General features: G+C 41.3%; 1 protein-coding gene across 4 annotated transcripts in view; it reads right to left on the bottom strand.

Annotated features, from left to right (window-relative positions):
- CEP135 (centrosomal protein 135) overlaps nt 1-27,197 on the bottom strand; it is a 115,563-nt gene that overhangs the window by 79,563 nt on the left and 8,803 nt on the right. For all 4 annotated transcript variants that reach the window (XM_066632146.1, XM_066632147.1, XM_066632145.1 and 1 more), the window contains exons 7-19: nt 23,292-23,507; nt 22,095-22,160; nt 21,212-21,362; nt 19,787-19,980; nt 12,991-13,134; nt 11,399-11,542; nt 10,054-10,131; nt 9,352-9,503; nt 8,364-8,479; nt 7,614-7,768; nt 5,574-5,629; nt 3,381-3,549; nt 595-705 (exon numbers count right to left, since the gene is read on the bottom strand). In XM_066632146.1, coding sequence (XP_066488243.1) covers nt 595-705; nt 3,381-3,549; nt 5,574-5,629; nt 7,614-7,768; nt 8,364-8,479; nt 9,352-9,503; nt 10,054-10,131; nt 11,399-11,542; nt 12,991-13,134; nt 19,787-19,980; nt 21,212-21,362; nt 22,095-22,160; nt 23,292-23,507 — 1,752 coding nt within the window. The remainder of the gene's footprint in view (nt 1-594; nt 706-3,380; nt 3,550-5,573; nt 5,630-7,613; nt 7,769-8,363; nt 8,480-9,351; nt 9,504-10,053; nt 10,132-11,398; nt 11,543-12,990; nt 13,135-19,786; nt 19,981-21,211; nt 21,363-22,094; nt 22,161-23,291; nt 23,508-27,197) is intronic.

Here is a 27,197-nt window from a genome sequence, read left to right on the forward strand (position 1 = left end):
ATCAATTTGAAGGTTTGGTATGACAGCTGCATTGAAGGAAAACTCAAAAATAGCAAAATGCAGTGGATGTGCTCTTCCAATAAGTCTTCAAATTGTTTTTTAAATACAAAATACAAAAGAAAGAGTATTGTTAAACTAAAGGTAGGGGATAAAAGTGCTTACATAAATACAATGTGAAAGACTTTTGTGTAGTCCAGCTTTGCAATACGTGCAAAATACACTGCATACATGTGTTTCAGAAGTTATCATCCTGAGAAGAGCATGATGTACCCTTTGTTTGTTGGCTGGAAGTTTCATCAGGCTACATCCCAGGTGCTGGGATTGGAAGCATTAAGGCACTGACTGGTTAGATAATCTCAAACCACATGTAGCTGCAGATCTTAAGATGTCCCTCTGCTTCTTGGGAAGTGACCTCTTAAGTGCATGAGCTCCAACATGGGCTGTAATTTCTCCCAACCTCACCAAAGCAACAGCTTGGCAACTTCCATAGGTAATATAAGTGAGAGAATTATTAACAGTCAAAGTTACAAAATTACAACATGGTAAGCCTGATTCATAAAACATTAATGTAATTTTCAGAAGGTGTTTCCTCACCTTTAAAGCCATTAAGCTTTCAAATCTAGAGACTTCAGTTATGTAATTATGAACTCTCATTTTCATTTCTTCTTTTTCACGTAAGGCTACTTCCAATTCAGCTGAGATTTCCTATTAAGATTACATATACAGTATATAGTTACATATCAGGTTATGTACAAATAAATATACCTAGTCTTCACTTTAGGTGAACGAACGTGTGTGTTCGGACTGCAGCTATAATGTTGAATATTCCTCCATACAAAATTTTCCTTTACAGAAAATAAAAAACAGTTGACTATCTTTTCTCCGACATTCTAGTTTTCTATGCATTTTTTATTGGGAGGCGAAAAATGGAGCAGCATTTTGTTATGTGAGCCCACCTACAGTCTGAAGAGGTATAGTTCAGAAACAGGTTGGGACAACAGACCACCCAGGGGCTCCATGCTCATACACTCTGGGAAAAGTCAGGCTCTGCTCTGCATACCTGCATGGTGCTAGCAGCAATAGCCTGTCTGATCCAGTTGCATTGCTGATGGAGTACTCCAGTAAATCCATACTTAGTTCTGTATGCCTCCCTCTATGCAGGTGCTCACAGGAGCAAAGGTGGTCACTACATGTCTGTATGGTGCCATAGCATGAAGTACACAGGGAGAGGCCAAGAGGAACACTGGAAGCAACAGCAGAAAATCCTCTGGCTGGCTGGCCCTTTCCCTCCTGTCTCACCAGCAGCAATTCCTGTGGTAGTGGGTGTTGCCTCCTACCAATGGCGTCACTAGGATTACGCATCACCCAGTGTGGGAAGCCTGCGTGTCATCCCATGCAGTGGGCGGGGCAATGCCCCAGGTGGTGGGCGTGGTGATGTGCCATCGCCCGGCCCCCACTGGCTTTTTGGCTGTACCTTTTGTTAGAACACAGATATTTCAATGTGGTTTGTTTCATTGCATTCTGCATGAAATTACGCATTGATTGATTTAACATGATGGTATTATTCCTCCAAATTCTGATTTTAGTGATTTTGAAAACTTGTAGTCTCACACACACACACCCCCATGTCAACTTATAACGCCTTATTGCAGCAGTTCTCAAACTTATAGCACTGGGACCCGCTTTTTAGAATGACAATCTGTCCAGGACCCAATGGAAGTGATGTCATGGCCAGAAGTGACATCATCAAGCAAATTAAAATAAATATAATTAAATTAAAATAAAAGAAATAATTAAATAAGGGAGAGCCAGTCCTGTTCCACCAAATGAATCTACTCTGAAGTAAGTCCTATTGTGCCTATTGTGTGCATGTATACTCAGAAGTAAGTCCCACAGTGGTCAATGGAGCTTACTCTGTAGTCTGGCTGCAATAACAACACCCCAAAAAGAATCAGTGCCCTCCCCAGTGCCCAGTTTAAAGTTCTTCTATTTCAGGCATATCAAGATAAAGACCCTCCTGGCTTTTCAAGTGCAAAATAGAAAACTTTCCCCTTACCAGTTCAAGCCTCTTTTTTTTGTCCTTTTTAGTGGGGGGGGGGGGGGAGAGGCTGCCTTCTGGAGCATTTGTTACACTCCAGTTCCATTGGATTGGGACCATTCTGGTGTCCTCACATTCCCCTTTGCCTGGCCTGACCACCAGCCAAGGCATGTCTGCCTACTTGCAAATAAACACAATCGTGAGGCTGCTTTGCTTTCCATAGGGCTCAAGAGACTTCAGCTTGGAGGGAGGGAGGGACCTCCCTCTTCCTTTTGTGTTTTTGGGGACTGCATTCATTGGATCAGGAACATTCTGATGTCCTTGGAGTCCTCTCAGCCTGCCCTTTTGGATTGACTAAGGCAAGTTCACCGACTCACAAGTAAACACGGCCACGTGGCTTTGTTTTGGGCTCAATAAACTTGCAGCTGGAGGGATGGGACCTCCTTCTCGGGTATTTTGGGGGGGGCTGCGTTCATTGGATCGGGACCATTCTGGTGCCGTTGGATTCCTCTCAGCCTGCCCTTTCTGACAGACTATGGCAAGTATGCCTGCTCACAAGTAAACGCGCAATACAGCTCACTTTCAATTTCCATAGGGATCCATTCATTTTTTCTTTCTGTTCTTTTTGCCATAACTTTTGAAAGAAAGGAGCTATTTCAATTCTGTTTTTTGCATTGCACTCCGCTAGGAATTCTGCATCCAACGGTGTATGGCATGACGTGGTAGCTTCTAAAGCCGCAATTTTAGCGCATCACCCTCCCAGGGCGCATTACCCCCCCCCCGGCACAGCCTGCAACCCCCTAGCGACGCCACTGCCTTCTACAGGTTTTCCCCGCTCTTCCCCATTGGAAGAAACAAAAACAACAGTCCCCCAGCCAGAGGAAACAGAGAAAATGGCTGGAGGTGACTGGGAAAGGGAATGATTAGGGTTGGGTGAGAATTGATCAATGTTTGCCCCCCCCCAGGGAGGGGGGAATTGATAATGAGAAGGGGTAGTCTGGTGTAAAAAACTGCATAAGAAGTCTTTCTAAATCAACAGACAGGTAATGATAACTGGAAGACAGGTGTGAAAGCTGGAGCAGAATGCTTTTGTAATGCTTGAATATTGGTTTTGTGACTCAATAATGGGATAACCATGATAATATCTATCTATCTGCAAATAAATATTAAAACTCCCAAATGTGCAGTTTCTTTTTTTTTTTTTTTACTGTAACAATTACTGATATGGTTTCAGCCAAAATAAAAATTACAGTTAACCAAAAGCTATAAATTACATGTACTTTGGATGCCATAATTTCTGCAAACATTATTTAATGTTGTACACATCACTGTGAATTTTTACCTGGTTTTCTCTGGCCATCATGGTTAGGTCCTCTTGCAATCTTCTATTTTCCTTCAATGCCATTTCTTTCACCCTGCCAGTTTCTCCAAGTTCAGAGTGTGATCCATCAAGCTGACGACGGAGACTAGCAAGTTCACGGTCCTTGCTGTTCATGGCATCCTTTAATTGGCTAGCAAATGGGGGATTTGGAAAACCTTAAAATGGAATGTTGTCTTTTTGTGTTACAGCATACAATTCTGCAGTGCTAAAGGTAACAGCCACACTCTGGTCATAAAATCAGCTTAAGCACATCTGACTTTGCTATTGAACTAGCCCAACTTTCTTTGTTTTGCTTTCCATGTACAATTTTACCTCTGTAGTGAACATGGATTTCTTATGCTGGCTCCTAGGCACTGGTACAAGGTATGCCTAAAGTTTTGACAGTGTCACATATTTGGCAACACTATGTAGAAGGGTTGATAGCCATGAGAGACAAACTAATATCAAGATTCAAGTTCTCAGCCATCATTTTTGACCGTATAAACATAATTTTATTTCATGTTTAATTTTAACAGTTTCCAGGCTTTTTTCCTCAAGGAACGTGGAAAGGATTAATACATGAAATTAGAATTGCTCTAATTTTTATGCTAACAAAGACCTTAACAAATGAGCCTAAAGATCAATGTAATAAGAGCCAAACTAGATAGGTGGGACAAGTGTAATTTTTTAAACACAAGCCTTTCCCTATTGTCTAAGAAACAGAGGTGGCAAAAGGGTATACAAAGAGTGAAACTTGCCCTTCTGCCTTGCCATATAGCACTGTACTCAGCTGATTTAAGCAGTTTTCTTCCTATCCAGCTCACTTTCAGTACTGGAGTTGTTCCTGGGGATAAATGCTTATAAGAAGTGGAGTGCAGCAAGGTAAGGGAGAGGGAGCAAAGTGTCAGTCCCCTCTCTGTAAACTCTTTTTGGTATAAAAAATAGAATCCCTCACACATGTTTTATAGACAAATAAGGCAAGGAACACATTCAGCACTCCCCCCCCCCCCAACATCTACTTTGGCTCTAAGAAGTAACAACTGAAGCAACCCTTCAAATTGGCTAATTGTGTGTAAAGTGTGAGACTTCAGTGACTGTTCAATAAATGTAATTACATACTGAAAAATGAATTGAGAATCGATTTCTATACACTACACAAATAATTAACAGGCGATGTGGAAAAATTAGAAAGCATAAGTTCAGGCGAATGAGACAGATGTTCAACTATTTGTCTTACTAGTCTCTTTAACCTAATCTATTTTACGTTTTTCTTACTTTTAGGAAATGCAAATCACTGTTCCCTATATCATTCTGTTTCCTTAAAGCCAATGAATTTGTCCAACCAAAAGAATAAATTGCTAGATAACTAGTCAGCAATCTTATTAATAAGTACAGTTTGCAGCACCTTCAGTTTTTATTTCAATACAGTGTATATTTCTTTCATGTATGTATAATGTTTTGTTCTTTTATAGGGAAATGTTTAACACTATGAAATCCAGAAAGACTCAAACCATTTTTGAAACACATCTGATTAATTTCAAAGTTATTCACTCGATTTGTATATAGCAAAGAACACAGAGATGGTTTTGAATATAACATATAATTTAAGCACTGAATTGGTTGATGTGTTGCAAATATGGTGCTATATTGTCCAAAGGTACAGAGTACATTTTTACATCTAAATTTTGCTTGGCCAACCTGCTCATCCTGGGGTCAGTGTTCCTCCCCACCCCAGTCATTTACAGTTTTCAGAAAACTGTAACGGGAAGACTTATAATCAAAGTTTATTTTATCTAAACTACCCTTTCATAAACTGACAAATGTATATCTTCAGCAAGATATTTGAAGCTGAGAAATATCTTATAAGAACTTTGAAATTTTGTGCCACTTATTAGAAATTTAATGTATGGCAGTAATTAGGTAATGATAATTACATAAGTTAGTATTTTCTAAACTGCCACACTTCAGCTTTCTTCAGAGTAACCTTTTACAGCAATCATATTATTTTCTGCAATTGGAGTACATATGCAAAATCTCAAATACAAATATAATTGTCTCATTAAAAAACAATTAAAAAAATTTGTCTCATAAAAAAAAATGACTTTAATTAAAGATTAAAGTCATCTTTAATGACTGCAAGAAGATGTAATAACTTCCACTTGTGCTACTACTTACTCCAAGGAGGACTCCAGCTGAGTAAGTGTTTGTCGCAAATTGAGGATGATTTTTTCCTATAGAAAGAGACACAGTTGTGTATGTTGCTGAATTACAGAAGGAAATAAAATCAAAACACTAAAAGCAGCATTAATGAGTAGCAGTACAAGATCCAACCAGTGGCCTAAAATGCCCAAAGTACTCTCTCAAACTGGTCGAATACTGATGCTACAAAAAGTCTGTAACTTGTACACAACAATAAAATACAGTACTTAGAAATCAGTAACCTCCTATCAGTTGTTGATAAGTCAAGGTTTTAGGGACAGCTAAAGTACATGGTTGGAGATTTTGAGCTTCTAATGGTCTTGATGCCTATTACATTGGTATTTTAAAATATTTTTTGTACTCCGTTTTTCTTTTGGCTATCACTATTTTGATGCATGGGTTCATGTTGAGTGAAGAAAAAAACCCTAGACTAGTTTAGTGTTTCTATGTGCTTAGTTGTGGCTGCCTCATACCCCAGTGTTAACTGGGTCCCAGCTGTCAGCTTGAAGTTTCACTTCTCCACAAGGCAAGCAATAAAGGGGTTCAAATATTGCATGTGGACAGTACAGATGTAATGTCAAACTATGGTTCAGCATTATAAGAATGAGCTGCAGCCATGTTCATAGTGGTTACAAGGGTGTCATTTGAGACATCCCTATGTAAGTTTATTTTGTGTGATTCAAGCCACCCACACTCGCTGCTCTGTAAAGGGAGATGGAATTGCTCCCAGCATGCTTTGCATTTCCTCAACAATTTAAAGAGCCTGCATGAAGGAAGGAGGGAGATTGCTGTTCTCCAAAATGTACGAGCAATCTTACATCCTTACGTAGCAATCTTGCTCCTTCATACAGACAGGCTCTTTTTTATAGATGAAATGCAAAGCAAGCTGGGAGCAATCTCAGCTTTGTTTACGAAGTGGCTAGTGTGGGTGGCTGCTCTCGACCCTTCCAACAGTTCCTAAGAGTCCCAGTCTGAAATGGAGGATGTTGTAACTACAGACAAAGCACCAAGACTGCAAAAGGACAGTCAAAACTTTATGTAAAATCAGAATTGCACAAATTGAGGCTTATGTAAAACAGGGAGCATGCCTGCATATCAAAACTCTGGAAACTGTGCTTTATTCTAATTATCTAAATTCTAATTGTGGTTAAAATTAACAAATCAAGATCTGAAACCACAGTTTGAACTAACCCCAGTTAACATAAACCAGTTTCTAGCATGTAGAATGGAAGCCGTGCTGAGAAGGAGTGTGGAGGTCTGAGGCTTGTCAGTGTCCTCTTAAGACAAACCATGGCTTAGCTTTACAACTGGACCACAGAACAAAGGTGAGGAAAATGATGTGCAAGCTCCCTCTCTGCTTCATGCTTATTCCTAAGATGCTAAGATTCCTAAGAAAGAAGATGCTTCACCCTCTTCTTTCCCTTGTCTGACACGTATATTGTTGTAGAAGAGGAAATGTAACCATGTTAACTGTCCCATGGTAACATTTTCCCTCTTCCTCCCCTCTGCTAGCAGCTATAAAGCTAAGGAGGCAAGGGAAAGAAGCAGAAAGAAGAAGGCGTGATAGTTGAAAGAGGCATGGAAGCAGTTTTCATTTTTATTATTTGTCTGTGTTTGCTGAAATCACAAATTGATTAGATAGCTTGTTCTTCAGTGTTTCCGGTGACTTGCTGCCACACAGGCTAGGGCTGTAAATACTAATATAAATATCAATCAATATTTCCTGTGTTATTTTCTATCCATTTCATATTCTTTAACAGGCAATTTGCATTTTTGATGAGTAGATTTTCAGGAAGCTAACAACCCCATTTTTTCAAAATTCAATTTTAGTTATCACTAGGCATGATTTAAAAGCTCTGCCATTTTGTTTATTTATCCGGTCAGTACTGTACTAGAAATCCCTTCTTGTTCTTCTTTTGTGTGTATGTTTTGAAAAGAATCATCTGCCCATCTGCAGCAGGGTTTGAGAATAGTTCTATTATAAAGTGGTTTTGATTTTATACCTGGTGTACTTACCTTGTTGGCTAAATTGTCATCTAAATATGCAATCTTTTCTGTTTTTTCATCTATGCTTTCTTGAAGATTGTCCTTTTCCTTATCCAAGACATTAATAGTGCTTCTGAGCACACGGATGGTATCATCCTGTGCAGTGCCCTTACCACTTATTTTATCTGAAAACAGAAAACAAGTGCATATTTTTGTTTGGCTCACTTGCTTGAATCATATTGACATATCGTTTTGTGATCACATCTGTATGGGTAACTGCCATTCTACTTGAGACACATAAAGATCCCTAGTTGACAAATAGCTTCACTGGTGAGCCACTATGAATGCAGAGGGGTAAGGTGAATGCTGGGCAAACCCCTTCTAAGGATGCTGGAAAAGGTATCTGAAACTAGTTGCTTGATATTTGATCACCTCCAAAAGCTAAAATCTTGCAGAGCTGGCCACAATGTAAGAGTTAGACTGTTTCTCCCTCTCGCCTAATCTCCTCTGCACTATGTGAAACAACATAAGACAGAAATACAGGGTGCTTTAATAGGGAAAGGGGTGGGGAGAGGCCTGGAGGTGAAGGAGATGAGGAGGCCTGGCAACTAGATAAAAAATTCAGTCCTAAGGCTACCAGTTGCTGACTTCTTACAGACTAAAGGAAGAAGACAGACATATGGTCTTTCAGGGAAGTAGTTGGAACAGATTGGAGGACAGCTAGTCCAACTATGATTAAAAGTTCAGGTGATACAATTATTTTTTTTAATTAAACAGCACCTATTTTGTCTTCTAGTATCAAAATTTCTTCTTGAGCTGAATGAAGTTCATCTTCTTTAAGAGACAACTGATGCTGTACTTCATCGAGGGACTTTTGCATCTGCTCATTGAGTATTCTACAGAATCAACATGCATTTAGAATAAAACAAAAATGTAGATTTTAATGTAACCAAGTTGAACAAAATCTACAGATTTTTAAAGGTACAGGATTATGCATTTAAAGGGAATACAAATTGGTGCTTTATCATCAATAGATAGCAGCAAAAGTGCTGCTGATTAGTAATGCATTGCACTCCCGTAAAGGATAAAACATATTTGTATCTTTTAATTACTGAATGATATCTGAAAGTTAAAATCTTTTAACAGAATTGACCATAAGTTATCTGTTATAAATGAATCTCTCTTTTAATGCTTATCTCCCATTGCGTATCTGTTGGGTTCTCTTGCTAAATTCTTTGGTGGGAAAGGATGCAGCCAATATGTCAGCTAGAAATACTTATTATTATTATTATTATTATTATTATTATTATTAACAGTATTTATATACCGCTTTTCAAGTAAAGTTCACAAAACGGTTATTGACACTGAACATTACACCTGAAGAAGCACAATCACGTCTCCTTTGCATTAGTGATTAGTGGTGCTATCTAGGACTTCATTCAAACTAGAATGCAGTCCTAAAACTGGTCATTATTAACCAAATAAAGAATTGAGCCTGAGAACATGTGAAGTAATAAAAACATGTCCAAGCACATGCAGAGTGCTTCTCTCTCTCACTACTGAGCAACCAACAGACTGTCTTCATGTTTATCTGGGCTGAAAGATCAGAGTTTCCAATATGACTTACAGGTGGACATGGGCCTGGCCAGGCATCTCTCTTTTTAAGGAAGAGATTACTGATTCAAATATTTCATCTTAAAAAAAATCATAGCACCTTATTCTTATACAGCACCTTCATGAGCAAAACTAAATACACTGACGAACTTACTGAAGCGAGTTTAACTCTGTCCTAAATTGTGAAGTATCTTCAGATGACTGGGAGAGCTGATGTGATTTAGCATTTAATTCATCTTCTAAACAGGCAATTTTGTCTTTCAGTATTGAAATTGTAGTTATTTGATCAAGCTGTTCTGTTTCCAACTACAGCATAAACAAGAAAAAATACTGTTTATTTTTTGAACTAGCTGAATGTGGAATTTCTGTTTAGAAAATTCAATGTGAAAGTACTTTTTTAATGCTAAGTAAAAGCTCACATCTCCAAAGTCTCATTCGTTAAGAACAAAATAAAGTCACAAGAACTAAGCCTGTATTAGCTCTCTATTTGACTATAGGTTTTACTCAAATAATCCAGAATATAAGACTGGAGAGATGGCATTTAAATACACAACAGTGCAACTGTAATGAAGAATAGCTCATTTCTGAACTCGAATTACTATCACTTCACATGGTGCCTCACATCCTACCACAAATACCATTCTAGCCATCCAAATTATAATGTGGGCAGAAGTCATTCTTTTGATCTCTTCTCCAACCCAAATTGATTGAAACATGTATTTTAGAATATTGTCTTGGAAAAGTATATGGGAAAAATTTTCTCAACAGAATATCTGAATAGTTAGCACAAATAAATGAATGTCTATCATATTTTCTAACTTAATTCTGATGTCTGAAAATACCCATAATTACTCACTCTATGAATAGTGTTTTCTAGTTCTCCTATTTCCTGTTCCAGCTTTGATTTTTCTAAAGCATTCTCCTCCTTCTGGTTCTAAACAAACAAAGGACAAATAAATTCAAATTGTTATATTTACATACCATTATAATATAATTTTAACTTGATGGTGTCTCACTAATAGAAACATCCTTCAGTGGATATTAAGTACTGTAAATAGGTAACTTTGAGAACTCCTAATTAATCTTTATTATGGATCTGGACTAAAATACAAAGACAGATGTATACCAAAATCCCCCGATGGGTGGCGCCGCTAGAAGCATGTACCCGGCCAAATTTACTATCAAAAATGCTTAGATATGAAAGTTTATTGAAGAAGATGGGCAATTAAAGACAAAAGAAGAACTGTTAAGAGACAGGGTGTGGAGATGGACTGGTGGACTCGCTTACAACTTGATTCAAAATTTGGGAAAGGTAAACAAGAAGGATTCTATTCAGAACAGACGCGATTTGGTAGAATATTCTTAGAAACAAAAGAAAAATATATCAAAAGAATGTATATATTCCTATTGGATTTTGAGATGCATGAAGAAACAATAAAAGAATGTATGATAAAATTGGTGCAAAATATAGGCCATACTATTACATTAGAACAATAGGAACAGATTTGGAAATATAAAATTTACTAGAGCAACAAATTTTAAAGAAAATGTATATAAAATGTTTTATAGATGGTACATGACACCAGTAAAACTTGTAAAAATGAATCAGAACATATCAAAAAATTGTTGGAAGTGTAAATGTGAAGAAGGGATGTTTTATCATATGTGGTGGACATGTAAAAAAATGCAAGCATACTGAAAATGGTAAGGAATCTAATACAAGAGATTGTTGGATTTACGATATAGCTGAAACAAGAGTTAATTTTGCTTAATATTACAGATATTATAGATAAAGAAAATGATGTGTATTTAGTTATTATGATATTAACTGCTGCAAGGATTTTATATGCTAGATACTGGAAAGATATTAAAATTCCAACGAAAGATGAATTAATAGAGAAAATAATGAATGTGGTGGAAATGGATAGGCTTACAGAGATTTTGGATCAACAGCATAAACCTACATAGATAGAGCAATGGAGACCATTTTATGCTTGGTTGAAAATGAAGTTGTAGATGTATAAGATGTGAGAAGTGCAAGTAGCAGCTCATGGGCTCAGGTAAAAAATGTGCCTTCGAGATTTTGGAATCAGCAACTGCCTGCTTACATTACAACATCAATAGGAGTAGCCACACTCTGGAGGTAAGAAAACAAAATTATGTAAAACTAGAATAGAAAGTGTTATTTGTAAAATGCTGACCTTTAATTTCTCTCTTAGCCCTTCTTTCTCTGCCACTATTCTTCTGAAATCAGACAATGCAATGTTTCGCTCCTCTTCAACATGGCTCTGAGTCAGCAAAGAAGTTTTTGCTTCTCGTCGTAGACGGTTCAATTCCTCCTGAGACTGAAGAACATATTAACATTTTTTGCAATAAATACAGGGCATCTCAAGAAAATGTACACACACTTTACAGTGTAAAATTCATTATGCAGTAATTCATATATACGGCATATGGTATACCCAGAAGCAGTTGCCTGACCCAGTTAACTAGTTAATGAATTAGACCAATGCCTGAAATATCCCTCTTTTACATGTATTCACCACTGACATCACTAAGGGATATGCGGACATTCAACAGCTGAGTGTGTGCTTGGATGGTTCTACATATCTCTTCAACTGCTTCCCTTAGATGCTTGAGTGTTGCAGGTTTTTGACAATAAAGTATGTATGAATTAGAGCTCATTAAAATCTGTGTACACTTTTGGGAGACACCATATATATAATGATAACATGAGAGCATGCACAAGAGAAAGTAGCATGAAGAGCTAAAAAAATGAGAAAAGATGGAAAATGAATGGTATTCTGCCAAACACAAGATTCCTGATTCAGCACTGATCTTACTTCTGTTTCTGCCTGCCCAATCTCAGGTCATTCATATTATCTAGTTCACCTGGGGCAGACTTGATAACATCACCCCAGCAGCAGTAATCCATTATTAATACTTCTTCTTTCTACTAGACTAGACAGGTTCAAGGCTAGCTCTGTTGCATAAAGTTGATGCTTCACTTTTGATCATGCTCCTGCAACTTGCAACTCCATTATACATGTTATGTACAGTAAAATTCCAATAGTTTGGCTAAGGACTTAGATCAGGGGTGTCAAACTCATTTCATACAGAGGGGTGAAGTTAGCATTAAGGGCACCTGCTGAGGGCTGGAAGTGACATAATTAGCCGGAAAGTGACATCATTAAGCAGCTGATAGCCAAAAATCAACACTTTGTTCTCATTAACTGCATTAACTGCAAATGACAAAAGAGCAAATATGCAAACCTTGATCATATTTCAAAATATGAGAGAGCCCAATTTTCATGAGGGCTGCTGTTTCAGCAGTAACACCTCAGTGCTGCTCAGCAGCTGAGAGCCTGAGGGTCGAATAAAAAGCTTCCAAGGGCCACATCCGACTCCCGCGCCTTATGTTTGACACCCCTGACTTAGATGATACTGAATTATTGGATACGCTAGACTATCAGGAAGTGCTGTCCTGCCCTCAGCGATCCCTGGATCCAGCTATAGCAATGAGGTTGCTAATTACATTTAATGCCAAGCCACCGAGGTTGTCCCCAAGCGGCTTCCAGCCTCTCTCAATAGCTCTATCGTCAAGCCAGGTGCGATTGTAATGGCACAGGAGCTAGCGAGGTTAGGAATCCGTTCCCAAGCTGGTAATGCTCCCAGATAATTTTGACGCCAGGCTATCAGGAGTGATGGATAATTAGGTACCAGACCATTGGAATTTTAATGTATTGACAACTAATGACTTGTTGTTAACCTGAATCAGGTCTGTATTTCTTACCTGTTCATAAAGAGTACTTAGTTTGTCTCTTTCTGCAGTTAGAAGTTTGACATTAGATTGAATTTCTATCATGTGCTTTTCAAATCTGTCTAGCATAGATTGCAGCTCATCTCTCTCTCTAATAACCATTCTAAGGTTATCACACTGCAAAATAAAAATACAGAAGTTATAGAAAATATTAAATTAGATATTCTCAGTTACTTAGTACAAGGATCATTATCATAACAAGGCCAGACATATTTACTGATGTAAATAATCAACAGTGAAATCCTGGGCTTAATTATTCTTATTTTACCATCGCTGAAGTCAGAAGGACTTGGGTGTATCCAATGGCAGAAATGAAGGCCAAACTATATTAAATAGATCAGAAGTTTATAAAATAAAAGTTGCATCTCAATTCAATTCATTTTTATCCCGCAAAATGATATTTATTAACATATTAAACCTTTAAGATGCAAGCAGACAAGAGTATACCAATTAAAGGGAAGATTTGCGCTTACCTGTGAATTCCCCTTCTCGGTGGTTTCCATGGCAGGATCAGTTCTTGACATCTGAAAAGCTCCTCCCTCTCAGGCAGGCAGGTCAGGTTACAATGTCTTCCTGATGGGAGGGACTCCCTTGATTCCCCAGACTACAAAAGCCTCGATGGCCCCTCCCCAGATCAGTTCTGTCTTGGACTTGCTCAGGTAGATGTCCATCCTTGTAGTCTAATGTGTCAAAAAGCTATCTGGATGAACTCCGATGACCTAAATCTCAACATTCTGAACCAAGAAAGGCTAGGACCATACTGTACCCCAGTTCAGGGACCTAATAAGGACCTGTCAGGGATGTTTCGTCCTTCTTCTACCACCCCATTGTTTTGTGCTTGCTGTCTTTTTATTTTTATATGCTTCAGGCTGTGAGGGTGGGCGGACTGACCCTGCCATGGAGACTACCGAGAAGGGGAATTCACAGTTAAGCTCAAATCTCCTCTTTCTCCAGTGGAATCTCCATGGCAGGGTCAGTCCTTGACATCTAGGAAATACCCAAGCTGTGCCTCCTCAAGGGTGGGAGCTGCCTGAAGCATCTGAAACTGTGTTCTACAGCATGCACCTGGCAAAGGCTGCGTCCTGGAAACATAAACACCTACCTAGTAATGCTTAATGAACATATGGGGGGAGCTGCAGGTGGCTGCTCTACAAACCATCTCCAAAGACAAAAAAATGCTCTGAATGCTAGAGATAGCAGCACCCCTTAGTGAATGAGAAACTACGCCCTGAGGCGGCTCCCTTCCATGAGCCCTGTAGGCTTCGACTATCACATCCCTTACCCATCTGGAGATGGTGGATGGTGAAACTTTAAATCTCTGTTTGCCTTGTGCAGCAAAAAACAGCTTTCATATGACTGAAGGTAGAGTTTCTATACTCCCTGTCCAGCACACATCCAAAATGTGCCATCCCAGTCTCTAGGTTGAAAGGTTTGGAAAGATAGACAGGATCTGGTAAACACAGAATTAACCTTAGGTAGGGTTGGTGAGGAGAACTACCCTGTTCTTCTGAAACAGACACAAGTCCTAGCTACAGAAAAAACTGTCAATGCAGACACCCACCTAGATGATGTTATTCCCACTAAAAAAAGAGCAGTTTTCTGGGGAAAAGGACAAGTAGCCATAGGCCTGATAGGAGGCTGTGTTAATGCCTTGAGAACTAGACCTAAGTTCCACAAAGGGGTCCTGGTCACCTGAGGGGGGTTGGTCAAGGCCACTCCGCTAGTGAATTTTCCAACATGAGGGTAGGAAGACAGGAGTCAACCCTCAGGATACCCCAATATACATGAAATTGCAAATACTTATCTTATCAGAGTGGCTGTACACAGACCCTTATCTAGACCTGACTAAAGGAACTCAAAGAGTTCCCTCACTTTAATTTTCTCTGGTTTTAGAAACACCAGCCCATCAACCCTCTCTGGGAAGAATATCAACCCTCTAGATGGCCCTCCTATCAGTAAGTAGGATCTTGAGATCTAACTCTCAATAACTTAAGTTAGGACAGTGTATGTCGCTCAAGCTCCATACAGTTAGCTGCAGCATCACTTTCTTAGGATGGATACTGGGATCCTGAGATAGCAAGTTCAGCCTCAGTGGAAGGTGAAAAGGCTGGTATACTCAGGGGACTTTGAGGTTGGAAACCCCTTCCAGTGTTATCTTTAGTAACACCCTTAGAACATCTCTGATAGGAAGGAAAGCATACAGAACACCTCAGGGCCAAGAAAGATGAAGGGTGACCCCTTTGGCATCTCCCTTAGAAAAAAATCTCATCAGCTGGTTGCAGTGTCGGCTTACACAACACGTTTAGCCCCAGTGGCCTGAACCTCCTGTTCAGAAATGAGAACACCTGGCTGTGAATTTACCATTCAGCCTAGTCTATCTTCTGGAGGTTCAGCCAGTGTGCTTTGCTCTTATAGGGAGTAACTCATTCCCTTGCCCAAACAGTTGAGTGACAGGAAAGCCTTGAAGTGCCTCCTGATGTGCTGGGAAATACTGCCAAAGCACCCCATTTATTACTATAAGAAGACTCACATATAACAACAACAACAACAACAACAACACATGTATTTATATACCGCCTTTCTTGGTCTTCAGATTTCTCCTCAGACTTTATTCAAGGTGGTTTACATGGGCAGGCTGTTCTAAATCCCTGTAAGGATTTTTACAATCGAAGAAAGGTTCTATCTTTCAAGAACTGCAACATTTCAGATGGATCTTTCTGATCTGGTATCACATTCTGGCCTCCGATTTCCTCCCATGCAAGCTGACAAGCAGCTCCTTCAACTCTCACATGGAGGGCAGCCAAGACGCTTCTTCACTCACACCAAAGAGCAGGTGGAATAACTCAGCTCAGCTTGTCAGCTGCTTCAAGGTCTCACCATTCACTGTGCCGGTGGCCTCGAACTGGTGACCTGCGGATGTTGTCTTCAGGCAAACGGAGGCTCTATCTTCTAGACCAGACCTCCTGCCCAATCTCTGTTTCCCCATCAGTATAAGAAGACCTGTGATGGGGTCCTACTAGCCTACTCTGGTCAACTCAAAAGCAAACCGGGCTTCAGGTGTTGCATTATCTGTTAGACTTGATGCTCTGGCTGGAGGATGTACATTTTAGAGATCTGCCCAAGGGATGACGGGACTTAAATGTGGACCACTGAGATCTAAACTTGGATTGACCCTTGGGACGAAAGGATAGCTTGTGATCATGAAAGGACTGATGTTATTTATATTTGGAATAGTCCTTTCGAAGAGTGGGCAAAACCTCTCTCTGACTCCAGTTCTCAATGAGAACGGGATATTGTGCTCCCCAAAGGTTTTATTCCCTTCAAAGGGGAGGACAACCAATCTGACCTGGGAACCTACGTCAACATCCCAGGGTCGGAGCTGGGCATTTCTTCTAGCCACCAAGGCAGAGGCCATGGATCTTGCAGCAAAATGACAAGCATCAAGAGGGACATCTGTAGAAAAGGCTACTTACAGAGCAATTTTCCTCAGCCCTTTCTTGACACTCCTAGATAGGATGTGGTCTGAAGTGGCCAACGCTTCTGCCGCCAAAAAGGTAGTTTTAGACATTAGGAGGTTAGTGGCAACTCTACACTGGCAGAGGCAGAAGATGACCCAGCCTCTGAGCCAAGATTGAGAGACCTACCGTGTTTCCCCGATAATAAGACACTGTCTTATTATTTTTTTTTGGACAGAAAAACACCAGAAGGCTTATTTTCAGGGGAGGGCTTATTTTAATGAACATTGACAGCAATTTTAATAAACAGGTAAATGTGAACAAATCATGCCCCTGAGTTCTTCTTTTATCCTCCATCATGCCCCCTGAGTTCTTCTTTTATCCTCCATCATGCCCCCTGAGTGCTTATTTTATCCTCCATCATGCCCCCTGAGTTCTTCTTTTATCCTCCATCATGCCCCCTGAGTGCTTATTTTATCCTCCATCATGCCTCCTGAGTTCATCATCCTCTCTAGGGGATATGGAGTCTGTTGTGCCCATTTCAAGACGACAGTTACCTTTAGTAGTTGGAGCCCTCTTATGTTGACTGCCCCTGTAGGAACTTTGGGGCGGCAGGGAAGATGAAGAGGATGATTGAGACTTGCACATCTCAGTGGAGTCCCCTCAGAGTTAGAAAAAATAGAACCCAATGAAGATTGGGGGGGGGGAGGTGAACACTGGCGCTTGAACCTATAGGACTTAAAGTCCTGTCCTCTCCCCCCTGCTGAGTCTTCATGAGCTGCCCCAATTTGTCAGCTGCAGTCAGATTCACAAGCCCTTCAATCCAGCTTTGCACTAAATTTTGTGCCTCCTGGGACACTGGCAAGGCATCCTGTGCCTGGGGAATCCTGTTCTGGGGGAGAAACAGCTGCCCCAGGATGTCCCAAATCCCCTCTCAGGCCAATCTCCAGTCGAACCAGCACTTTCCCCAATGCTGTGGGGAAAGGGAACTTGACCCTGCGTATGCTAAAGCAGAGACTTCGGGCATGTTGTCGCATCCCTGGAAGCCATGAGGGAACAATGACTCACAAAATGGAGTCCTTCAGGCACTCCTCAGCAAATGCTGTGGAGAAAAGGCGAAGCTTAGAGCATGGGACAGGCTGGGAGCCAAATTTCTTTTAAGTCTGCCTGACCCTCAGCGTGCCGAAGCACAGAGCATGGTCAACAGGAGTCTGCCAGCTCCTGAACCCTCCGCCTTGCTGCTTGAGACAAGAAGGGATAACACAGTCCCAGCAGGATGCGGTGCCTCAGTCAGGGACGACTCAGTTGGCAGTCTCATGATTTCTTAGGAGTGCATCCTCCACGCCTGATGGAACAGGCCGAAATCCCCCTCAGTTGAGATGCTGAGGAGAAGGATGTGCCAGGCATGAACTAAACAACCCTCTAACTGCAGTAGTAGCTACTGAGGGAAAAATTCTAAGGTAAAATCCCCCCCCCCCCAACATTGAGGGAATTAGTACTTGGGGGGGGGGGAGAAAGCTCAATGGCCAGCTCAGGCTTAGAAGGGATCGAATCCGCATTGGACCAGATCTCTGGAGGGTCGCCACGGCTGTGGCCAAGGTGGAGGAGACATTGGCCTGAATCATGGCCATTTCCTCCCAGTTGTAGAGGCAGAGAGCCTGGACCCTGGGTCTCTAGATGCTTGCCATCTTGCACAAATCATCCCCTTACTGAATCAGAAAATGCCTCACCTGGTTTCTGAAGGTCTGTGTCACCCTCTGGCCCTCACCTGGCCCTCACAGGGTCTTGGCAGCACCTTACCTGCTGTGTGGTGCTTTGGCAAGAAACAGGCTTGTCTTGGCTTTGCCCTCTGACAAGCGCCACTGTTTGAACAGGAATCGGGAGAGTAGATCTGACTTCTCCACACAGTTTCTGGGCAGCAGCCCACTGCTGTGGTGCAGTTTTGGCAGGAAAAATACAGCCCACTGCTGTGGTGCTGTCATCCACCACCAAGAATCACCCTGCAGCCAGGCTCCTATGCTGTCCCAAAACTAGGGGGAAGCATGAGCCTTATAGTTGTCCAGTTGCTTAAGGAGCGAGAAGCAACCCCATTTTCTGTCCCAACAAGGACGGCAGTCAGGGGAGCTCAGGCAGGACAGCTACAGTCCTTTTCCTCACAACTTGTTTAAAAGTAAAGAAGGGCCAAAACCCCAGAAAAAAATAGTTTTGAAGGTCAGGTAAGCTGACCAAGAAAAAACCCAACCTACCGTGCCTAGAGGCAAGGTCAGTCTGGGGAATCGAGGGAGCCCCTCCCGTCAGGAAGACTTTGTAACCTGACCTGCCTGCCTGAGAGGGAGGAGCTTCCCAGATGTTAAGGACTGACCCTGCCAAGGAGATTCACTGGAGAACTAGTAATTTGTCAGTGGAGTATATCAGTTATTCACTGTGTATAATGGGGTAATTGTCTTTAATGAAATAACTGCCTGTCTAAAAAAAAAAGTTTTATATTTAGCTTTTCAAGCAACATCAACTTTTGACCGAAACCTTTAACATTCATGTAAAAAGGACAGATAAAACCTACCATGCAAACAAAAAGATAAAATCTAAAGCACGTATAAGAACAAATGAAGACAATACCAAAGATAACATTCTTCTGCCTATGCTAAGCTATCATCATCATGCTTGTCTTGTATATTTTTATGCTTGTCACAATACTTGGTTACTTTCGTTTCCTGCTTCTTGTTTTCAGTTTTTTCTCACTTTTGTGTGCAAAGCACACATACACACAACTGTCTACTGAGCATTACATCTCAAGCGAATAATGAAGTGAACCGTAGTCTACAGAAGTTTATGTTACAATAAATTTGTTAGTATTTAAGGTTCCAAAAGATCTATTATATACCTAACAAGATTATTAGGTAAGACAAACAGAATAAGATTTCGATCTGAGACACAGTAAAGTTCTGAACAGGTTAATTAGGTTGTAGTTCAACAAATTACTAAAGTATATCAGGAAACTATGAAGGCATGAGGGAATTTTAATTGCATTTTAATTATATTACAGGATACTAATAACTTCATATTGTCTTTTTTTGGACATGGCTTTTCTTTTGGCAAAGTCTGTTTTTCCTCATTGAAAGAATGTGCAATGATTCTGCCCGTCAGTCTGAAGAGAACACTGTTAGACTGCCTCATGTCCACCAAAAGCCTTCTAATAACAGTAATGGCAGCCATTTCTGAGCACTGGCATGCAGCTGAAATCTGTTAGACCCAGTGAAAAGTTATAGGCCTTAAGATTTTTAAAGATGTATTATATTTGATAAAATAGGCATTACCTTTTCTGGAGACTTGCGTGATGGGCTGGATCTGCGTTTAAGTATCTTTTGGAGACACTCTAGTTCTCGCTTGTAGTAATCTCTGTCTTCTTCTATTGTCTTGACAAATGAATCCAGACGAGAGGGTGACTTGTCTCCAAGTGCTATGCCACCTTCTAACCGCATTCTTTCTAGTTCTATAACAAGTTCCCGATCTGCAGAGCAAAACACATGAATAATTAGACCAGGGGTGGCTAAACCACAGCTTAGAAGCCAGATGCAGCTCTTTGACATATAAAGTGTAGCTTGCAGAAATATGTTGGCTGAGTTTTTTTTTCTGCACCACAATTACTATAAAAGGTAAACCAAAAAATTTCAAGATTATTATTATTTACAGCGTATGAAATGAGAGTCCACAGGATTAAAAAACACATGTTTAATGTTCATTATGAGTAAATATATTTAAGAATTTAAATGCTAACTTTAAAGCTAGAACTGAATCAGGCATTAAAGAAATTTCAGATCAGCAAGAATTACAGAGGAATTGTGCTGAAGAATCAGTAAATGCATAAAACGTGCACATAACAATAAAAATGTATGTTCATGTCTTGCGGCTCTCAAACACCTGAAGTTTATCATATGTGGCTCTTACATTAAGCAAGTTTGCTCTGTTATAGACCAAAAGGTCCACAGCTAAAGGACATCCAAAATAATTATGAGAATTATGATTAAGTTTCTCTGCATGCTTACTAGTGCCACTCAAAATTTCTCACAAGGACACAAAAAGTAGTGAAGGTTTAAAAACTCAGGCTACCTTTATCAGAGTTCAATATCATCTGTGCTCTTAGGGCTGTCAATCAATTAAATAAAATTGACAAAATATTTGCCTTTTAACCAAGACATTGATTAATTACATTTCAAAGAACTTATAAATCAAAAACCCAAATGTAGATATCTATTTACACTGTTGAAGATAGTGTGAGTTCCATGTTAGAAGATGGGCTGTAGCTCAGTGCTACAGCACTCGCTTTGTATACAGAAGCTTAGGGGTTAATGCCCAGCATCCCCAGGCAGAGCTGGGGGGAAAACCTGGAGAGTTTCTGGCTCTCAGCACAGGCAATACAGATCTAAATGGGCCAATGATCAGGACTCAGTAGAAGACAGTTTCCCATGTTCAAAATACATCCTGATAATTTTAAGGAATCAAAAGGGTGCCAGAAAAAGCAGGGGGAAAGTGTTTATCTCATCTACTGCTGACAGAAAAGGTATCTTCTAGTTAAGCATGAGAAAAATCCTTCTGATAATAAGCAGTTCAGGAATGAAATAAGATGCATATGTCAAGATTCTGTAATCTCCTTCAGAATTAAAAAAAAAAAAAAGATTGGCTAGGTAGCTGTCAGGCTTGGGACTTTACAGGATGACCCACTGGGTCCTTTGAAGACTTACCTATAATTTCAAAGTTTTCAACTTTTTTGGATAGCATGTGATTCTCTTGTTGAATCTGGTTTAACAACAACTCAAGATTTTGTTTTTCATCTGCTTTTTCAAAAAGTTCCTCGGTCAGTCTTTCTTTATCTCTGCGACATGAAGATAACTCCTGGAATAACGCAAGTATTTCAAAATTTAAGGTAGTCAAAATACAGTAAAAGTACAGTATGGAACCAATATTTATTCTGTATTTTAATGTATTGATTATTAGCTGCCCTGGGTGCCCTTCTGGGAGAAAGGCGGAGTATGTATGTATGTATGTATGTATGTATGTATGTATGTATGTATGTATAAATATTTACTGAAAATTCTGTTTCCACTTATGGATATATAGTACAGTACCTAAATTCTGTCTTCCAGAGAAGCTAAAATAGCTTGGCATACAGACTGAGTACAAATAATAACAGGATGGTCACAAATCAAAGATTTTTGAATTCCAGGACAAGTGAATTGTTAGGAACTGTTTCTCAGGCACCACTTGCCTCCTATTGAAATTAATGGGATGGTCAGCCCAATCCTATCCTTCCCGGCGCCCAGAGGAACAGTGGTGCCGCAATGGCGACTACTGTATCCCATGGGTGCTAGGAAACCAATGGAAGTTTCCTCGGGGGAAGGGGACTTTTGTCCCCTTCCCAAGAGGAAAGCCCAGGCCTCACAAAACGCAGAACTTCTATAAAATATCACTACGAACAATGATTTGTTTTCTCCTGCTGCTAACATCTCTAGTACATCATGTTAGAGCTAAAATATTCATAAAATTTAAATACCAAAGCTAAAATGTAATATCAATATTAAAATGCACTAAATACAATAAATTCAATATAAGAGGCAGTGAACTTACTGACTTAAGTCTTGCTATAGTCTCTTCACGGTACTGGATTTCACTGTATTTTTTTTTAATCTCTTCCTGTGAATCATAAAGAATAAAACTGTAAGATAATGACATTTCATGAAGAGCCTTAGAGTGGAATAAAACATTTTTTCTACATTAAATTTTAAGAAGATGTGTAAAATTAAACACACGGAAGTTGGAAAGTCAGTCTAATACGGGAAGTAAAATTATGGCCAACTTTGTAAATTCTCAGTTTATAGAACAAGAAAATACTGAACTATCTGGAATACTTAACTTAGATTTATATGGATCATAGACGAGATGGCATGGCATAGTTAGAAATAAACAGAGATATAAATCAGGAAGTTCCCAGAGTAAATGTAACTTCTGCCATGAACTTACTAGGCAGCCTTGGGCAAGCCACTTAGCCCCAGCCCCGCCACCTACAGTTTGGGGAGAAATCCAAACTCTCTTTCAGCATTAAAAAGCTAGAACAAAATCTATAAAGTGCTTTGAATATTTGAGAGCACTTTATAAATTCTATTATCATGATTAGGCTATTAGGTAGCAATGGGCAGCTGAGGATAGTGAGGGAGCTACATGAGGGCCCTTCTTTATCTCAATCAACCACAATATTGAAATCTGGCCTGTGCACTAATCACGGTTTGATTCCATTGAAGAATGTGGCAGTGCTGCATGTGGGCAACAGTAAACAAAATGTCAGTTAAGTTAGCCTGCAGAAAGGCTTTCAAGGCCCCTCTATAGAATGGAATGATCCAGCATACCAAAAAGCCCACCAGCAGCTGTGTAGGAAACCCCAAGTTTAATAGATGATCTTGGTAGGGTTGAAGGAACTGGTATCAGAATAGTCAGCTGAATTCCTGAAAAGTCTATACTTTTTGTAGCAGTCTTTTGGTGAAATACAGAATGGGCCTATTACTGCTACAATGTCCACAAGTGTGTTCTAAGGATTCTAAGCAAAATCCATATACTAAAATATGTATTTACATAAATCATGAACAGTGCTTCCAAACACAAAACAAAACCCCTATATTATTAGCTCCATTTAATCAACATGATTAGAATTGTGAAGTTTAACATACAGTATAAGAGAAAATATATCCCCCTTTAAAGCAGAAAACTTCTACTGAAGCCTTTGCAGGGAAATTATTCTTGATGTTCTACCAAATTATAGAAATCCCTTACCTTAGCCTCTCCAATCTCTTTATCTGCAGTCTCAAGCACAATTTCTTTGTGTCGTTCCAACTGTTGTGCCAAATGATCTATTTCAGTTAATTCTTGGCACAGTTCTTCATTTTTATTACTTAACTGCGCCACCTCACTAGTCACATTTTGTCTACTGTCCAAAAGATCTTGTATTCGCATTTCAAGTTCTTTGTTTGCTTGTTGCAGAAGGTCTACCTAAAATCATATTCAAACCATACAAATTGTATCAAATTAGGAAAACCCATGGTTGATAGAGGGCTAGTGTTATGTAGTGATTCTGATGCTGGACTTACTGGAAGTTCCTGGTTCAAATCCCCACTCAGCCATGAGGCTTCTTGGATCAGTCACTCAGCCTCACCTACCTCACCGGGTTGTTGTGAGGACAAAAGGAACCAGGTACACCACTCTGAGCTCCTTGGAGGAAGGGCGGTATAAAAATGTAAATGAATGAATGAATGTGTTAACTGGGACACAAATTAGGGTAAATAGGACACAAATTAGTCTCCAAGCCTTCGGAGAAAGCCTAACTTAAGATCAAAGTTCATATTGGCAACCTTCAGTCTCGAAAGACTATGGTATCGCGCTCTGAAAGGTGGTTCTGGCACAGCGTCTAGTGTGGCTGAAAAGGCCAATCCGGGAGTGACAATCCCTTCCACACCGGGAGCAAGTGCAGTCTGTCCCTGGTCTGTCTCCCTGGCTATGGGCCTTCCTTCTTTGCCTCTTAGCCTCAGACTGTTGGCAAAGTGTCTCTTCAAACTGGGAAAGGCCATGCTGCACAGCCTGCCTCCAAGCAGGCCGCTCAGAGGCCACGGTTTCCCACTTGTTGAGGTCCATCCCTAAGGCCTTCAGATCCCTCTTGCAGATGTCCTTGTATCGCAGCTGTGGTCTACCTGTAGGGCGCTTTCCTTGCACGAGTTCTCCATAGGGGAGATCCTTTGGGATCCGGCCATCATCCATTCTCACGACATGACCAAGCCAACGCAGGCGTCTCTGTTTCAGCAGTGAATACATGCTAGGGATTCCAGCACGTTCCAGGACTGTGTTGTTTGGAACTTTGTCCTGCCAGGTGATGCCGAGGATGCGTCGGAGGCAGCGCATGTGGAAAGCGTTCAGTTTCCTCTCCTGTTGTGAGCGAAGAGTCCATGACTCGCTGCAGTACAGAAGTGTACTCAGGACGCAAGCTCTGTAGACCTGGATCTTGGTATGTTCCGTCAGCTTCTTACTGAACCAGACTCTCTTTGTGAGTCTGGAAAATGTGGTAGCTGCTTTACCGATGCGCTTGTTTAGCTCGGTATCGAGAGAAAGAGTGTCGGAGATCGTTGAGCCAAGGTACACAAAGTCATGGACAACCTCCAGTTCATGCTCAGAGATTGTAATGCAGGGAGGTGAGTCCACATCCTGAACCATGACCTGTGTTTTCTTCAGGCTGATTGTCAGTCCAAAATCTTGGCAGGCCTTGCTAAAACGATCCATGAGCTGCTGGAGATCTTTGGCAGAGTGGGTAGTGACAGCTGCATCGTCGGCAAAGAGGAAGTCACGCAGACATTTCAGCTGGACTTTGGATTTTGCTCTCAGTCTCGAGAGGTTGAAGAGCTTTCCGTCTGATCTGGTCCGGAGATAGATGCCTTCTGTTGCAGTTCCAAAGGCCTGCTTCAGCAGGACAGCGAAGAAAATCCCAAACAAGGTTGGCGCAAGAACACAGCCCTGCTTCACTCCGCTTCGGATGTCAAAGGGGTCTGATGTAGTGCCATCGAAGACAACAGTGCTGACCAGGTCGAAAGCCTTTGTGAGATCTATGAAGGCTATAAAGAGTGGCTGTCGTTGTTCCCTGCATTTCTCCTGCAGTTGTCTAAGGGAGAATACCATATCAGTGGTGGACCTGTTGGCTCGGAATCCACACTGCGATTCTGGATAGACGCTCTCTGCAAGTACCTGGAGCCTCTTTAGTACAACTCGGGCAAACAGCTTTCCTACAACGCTAAGGAGAGAGATGCCGCGGTAGTTGTTGCAGTCACCCCTGTCACCTTTGTTCTTGTACAGCGTGATGATGTTTGCATCCTTCATGTCTTGAGGTACTCCACCTTCTCTCCAGCAGAGACAGAGGATTTCATGCAGCTCAGTGACGATGATCTCTTTGCAGCATTTTAGGACTTCAGCAGGGATGCTGTCTTTTCCAGGTGCCTTGCCAAAGGCAAGGGAGTCCAGGGCCATGTGAAGTTCTTCTAGAGTTGGTTCACTGTCAAGCTCTTCCAGCACAGGCAGGCACTCAATGTTGTTCAGTGCTTCTTCGGTGACTACATTTTCTCTGGAATATAGCTCAGAGTAGTGCTGCACCCAGCGTTCCATCTGCTGCGCCCGATCCTGGATGACCTCGCCTGTGGCAGACTTCAGAGGGGCAATTTTCCTCTGTGTTGGACCTAGGGCCTGCTTGATACCATCATACATCCCCTTGATGTTGCCCGTGTCAGCTGCTATCTGTATCTCGGAACAGAGCTGGAGCCAGTAGTCGTTAGCACATCTCCTGGCAGTCTGTTGGACTTTGCTGCGAGCAGTTCGGAGGACCTGCAGGTTGCGCTCACTGGGACAGGCCTTGTATGCTGCTTGAGCTCTCCTCTTTTCCTCAATGACTGGTGTCAACTCCTCAGAGTGGGCTTCAAACCAGTCTGCCGCCTTGTTGGTCTTCTTGCTAAATATGGACAAGGCGGTGTTGTAAACGGTATTCTTGAAATGTTCCCATCTGTTGGATGCGTTTGCGTCAGCCGGGCCTGGAAGAGATTCCTCAAGTGCTTGTGCAAATTCCTCCACTTTTCTCTGATCCCGGGTCTTGCTGGTATCAATGCGAGGTCTTCCTTCCTTTTTCGTGTGATACAGTCGCTTTGCTTGCAGTTTCACTCTGCTGCACACCAGGGAGTGGTCAGTGTCGCAGGCAGCACCATGATAACTGCGTGTGATCTTGATGCTGGGAAGGCTGGAGCGTCTGGTGAGGATCTGGTGAGGATCAGGTTGAGCTGGTGCCAGTGCTTTGATCTTGGATGTCTCCAAGAGACTCTATGTTGGGGCTTTGTGTTGAAGAACGTGTTGCTGACACAGAGACCGTGATGACAGCAAAACTCTAGCAGGCGTTGGCCATTTTCGTTCATCCTCCCAGTGCCAAACTGACCTAAGCAAGTGGGCCATGAACTGTTATCAGCACCAACTCTAGCATTGAAATCGCCGAGGATGAACAATGGCTCTTTTACAGGGATTTTCTTGACAGTGGTGGCCAGGTCATCATAGAATTTGTCTTTGGCTTCTGCTGGAGACGACAGAGTCGGTGCATAAGCACTGATGAGAGTGACAGGTCCTGCTGATGACTGGAGCTGCAGGGACAAAATTCTTTCACTACCCACAGTAGGTGGGATGATGGATTTCAGCAGGGTATTTCTGACCGCAAAGCCAACGCCATGTTCCCTGGTTTTGTTTGGTGGTTTTCCCTGCCAGAAAAATGAGAAATTTCTCTCCTTGACAGATCCAGAATCTGGCAGCCTAGTCTCTTGAAGGGCGACGATGTCCATCTGCAGTCTGCTCAGCTCCATGTCGATGACAGCTGTTTTGCGTGCGTCGTCTATTTCTTGCAGGCCATCAGAGAAGCCAGGTGTCATTGTCCTAATGTTCCAGGTGCCCAGCTTTAGGGCAGTAGTTTTCTGTTTTCTGTTGCATGGTGCAGAGTTGTCGATCCGCTTGTCGGTTTTCACCCTAAACCCCACGCACCCCATGAGGTTAACGGACTGTGGCGAGGCAACACCTTACTGGCTGGGGACTGCCCAGCTTAAGGCGGGCGGTAGCTGCCCAATGAGATGCAATGATCTCTCCCACCGTCGGAAGCAGCCCCTGGCGTCATGCTCT

This window comes from Tiliqua scincoides, chromosome 6, assembly GCF_035046505.1.
Source record: "Tiliqua scincoides isolate rTilSci1 chromosome 6, rTilSci1.hap2, whole genome shotgun sequence".
Lineage (NCBI taxonomy): Eukaryota > Metazoa > Chordata > Lepidosauria > Squamata > Scincidae > Tiliqua > Tiliqua scincoides.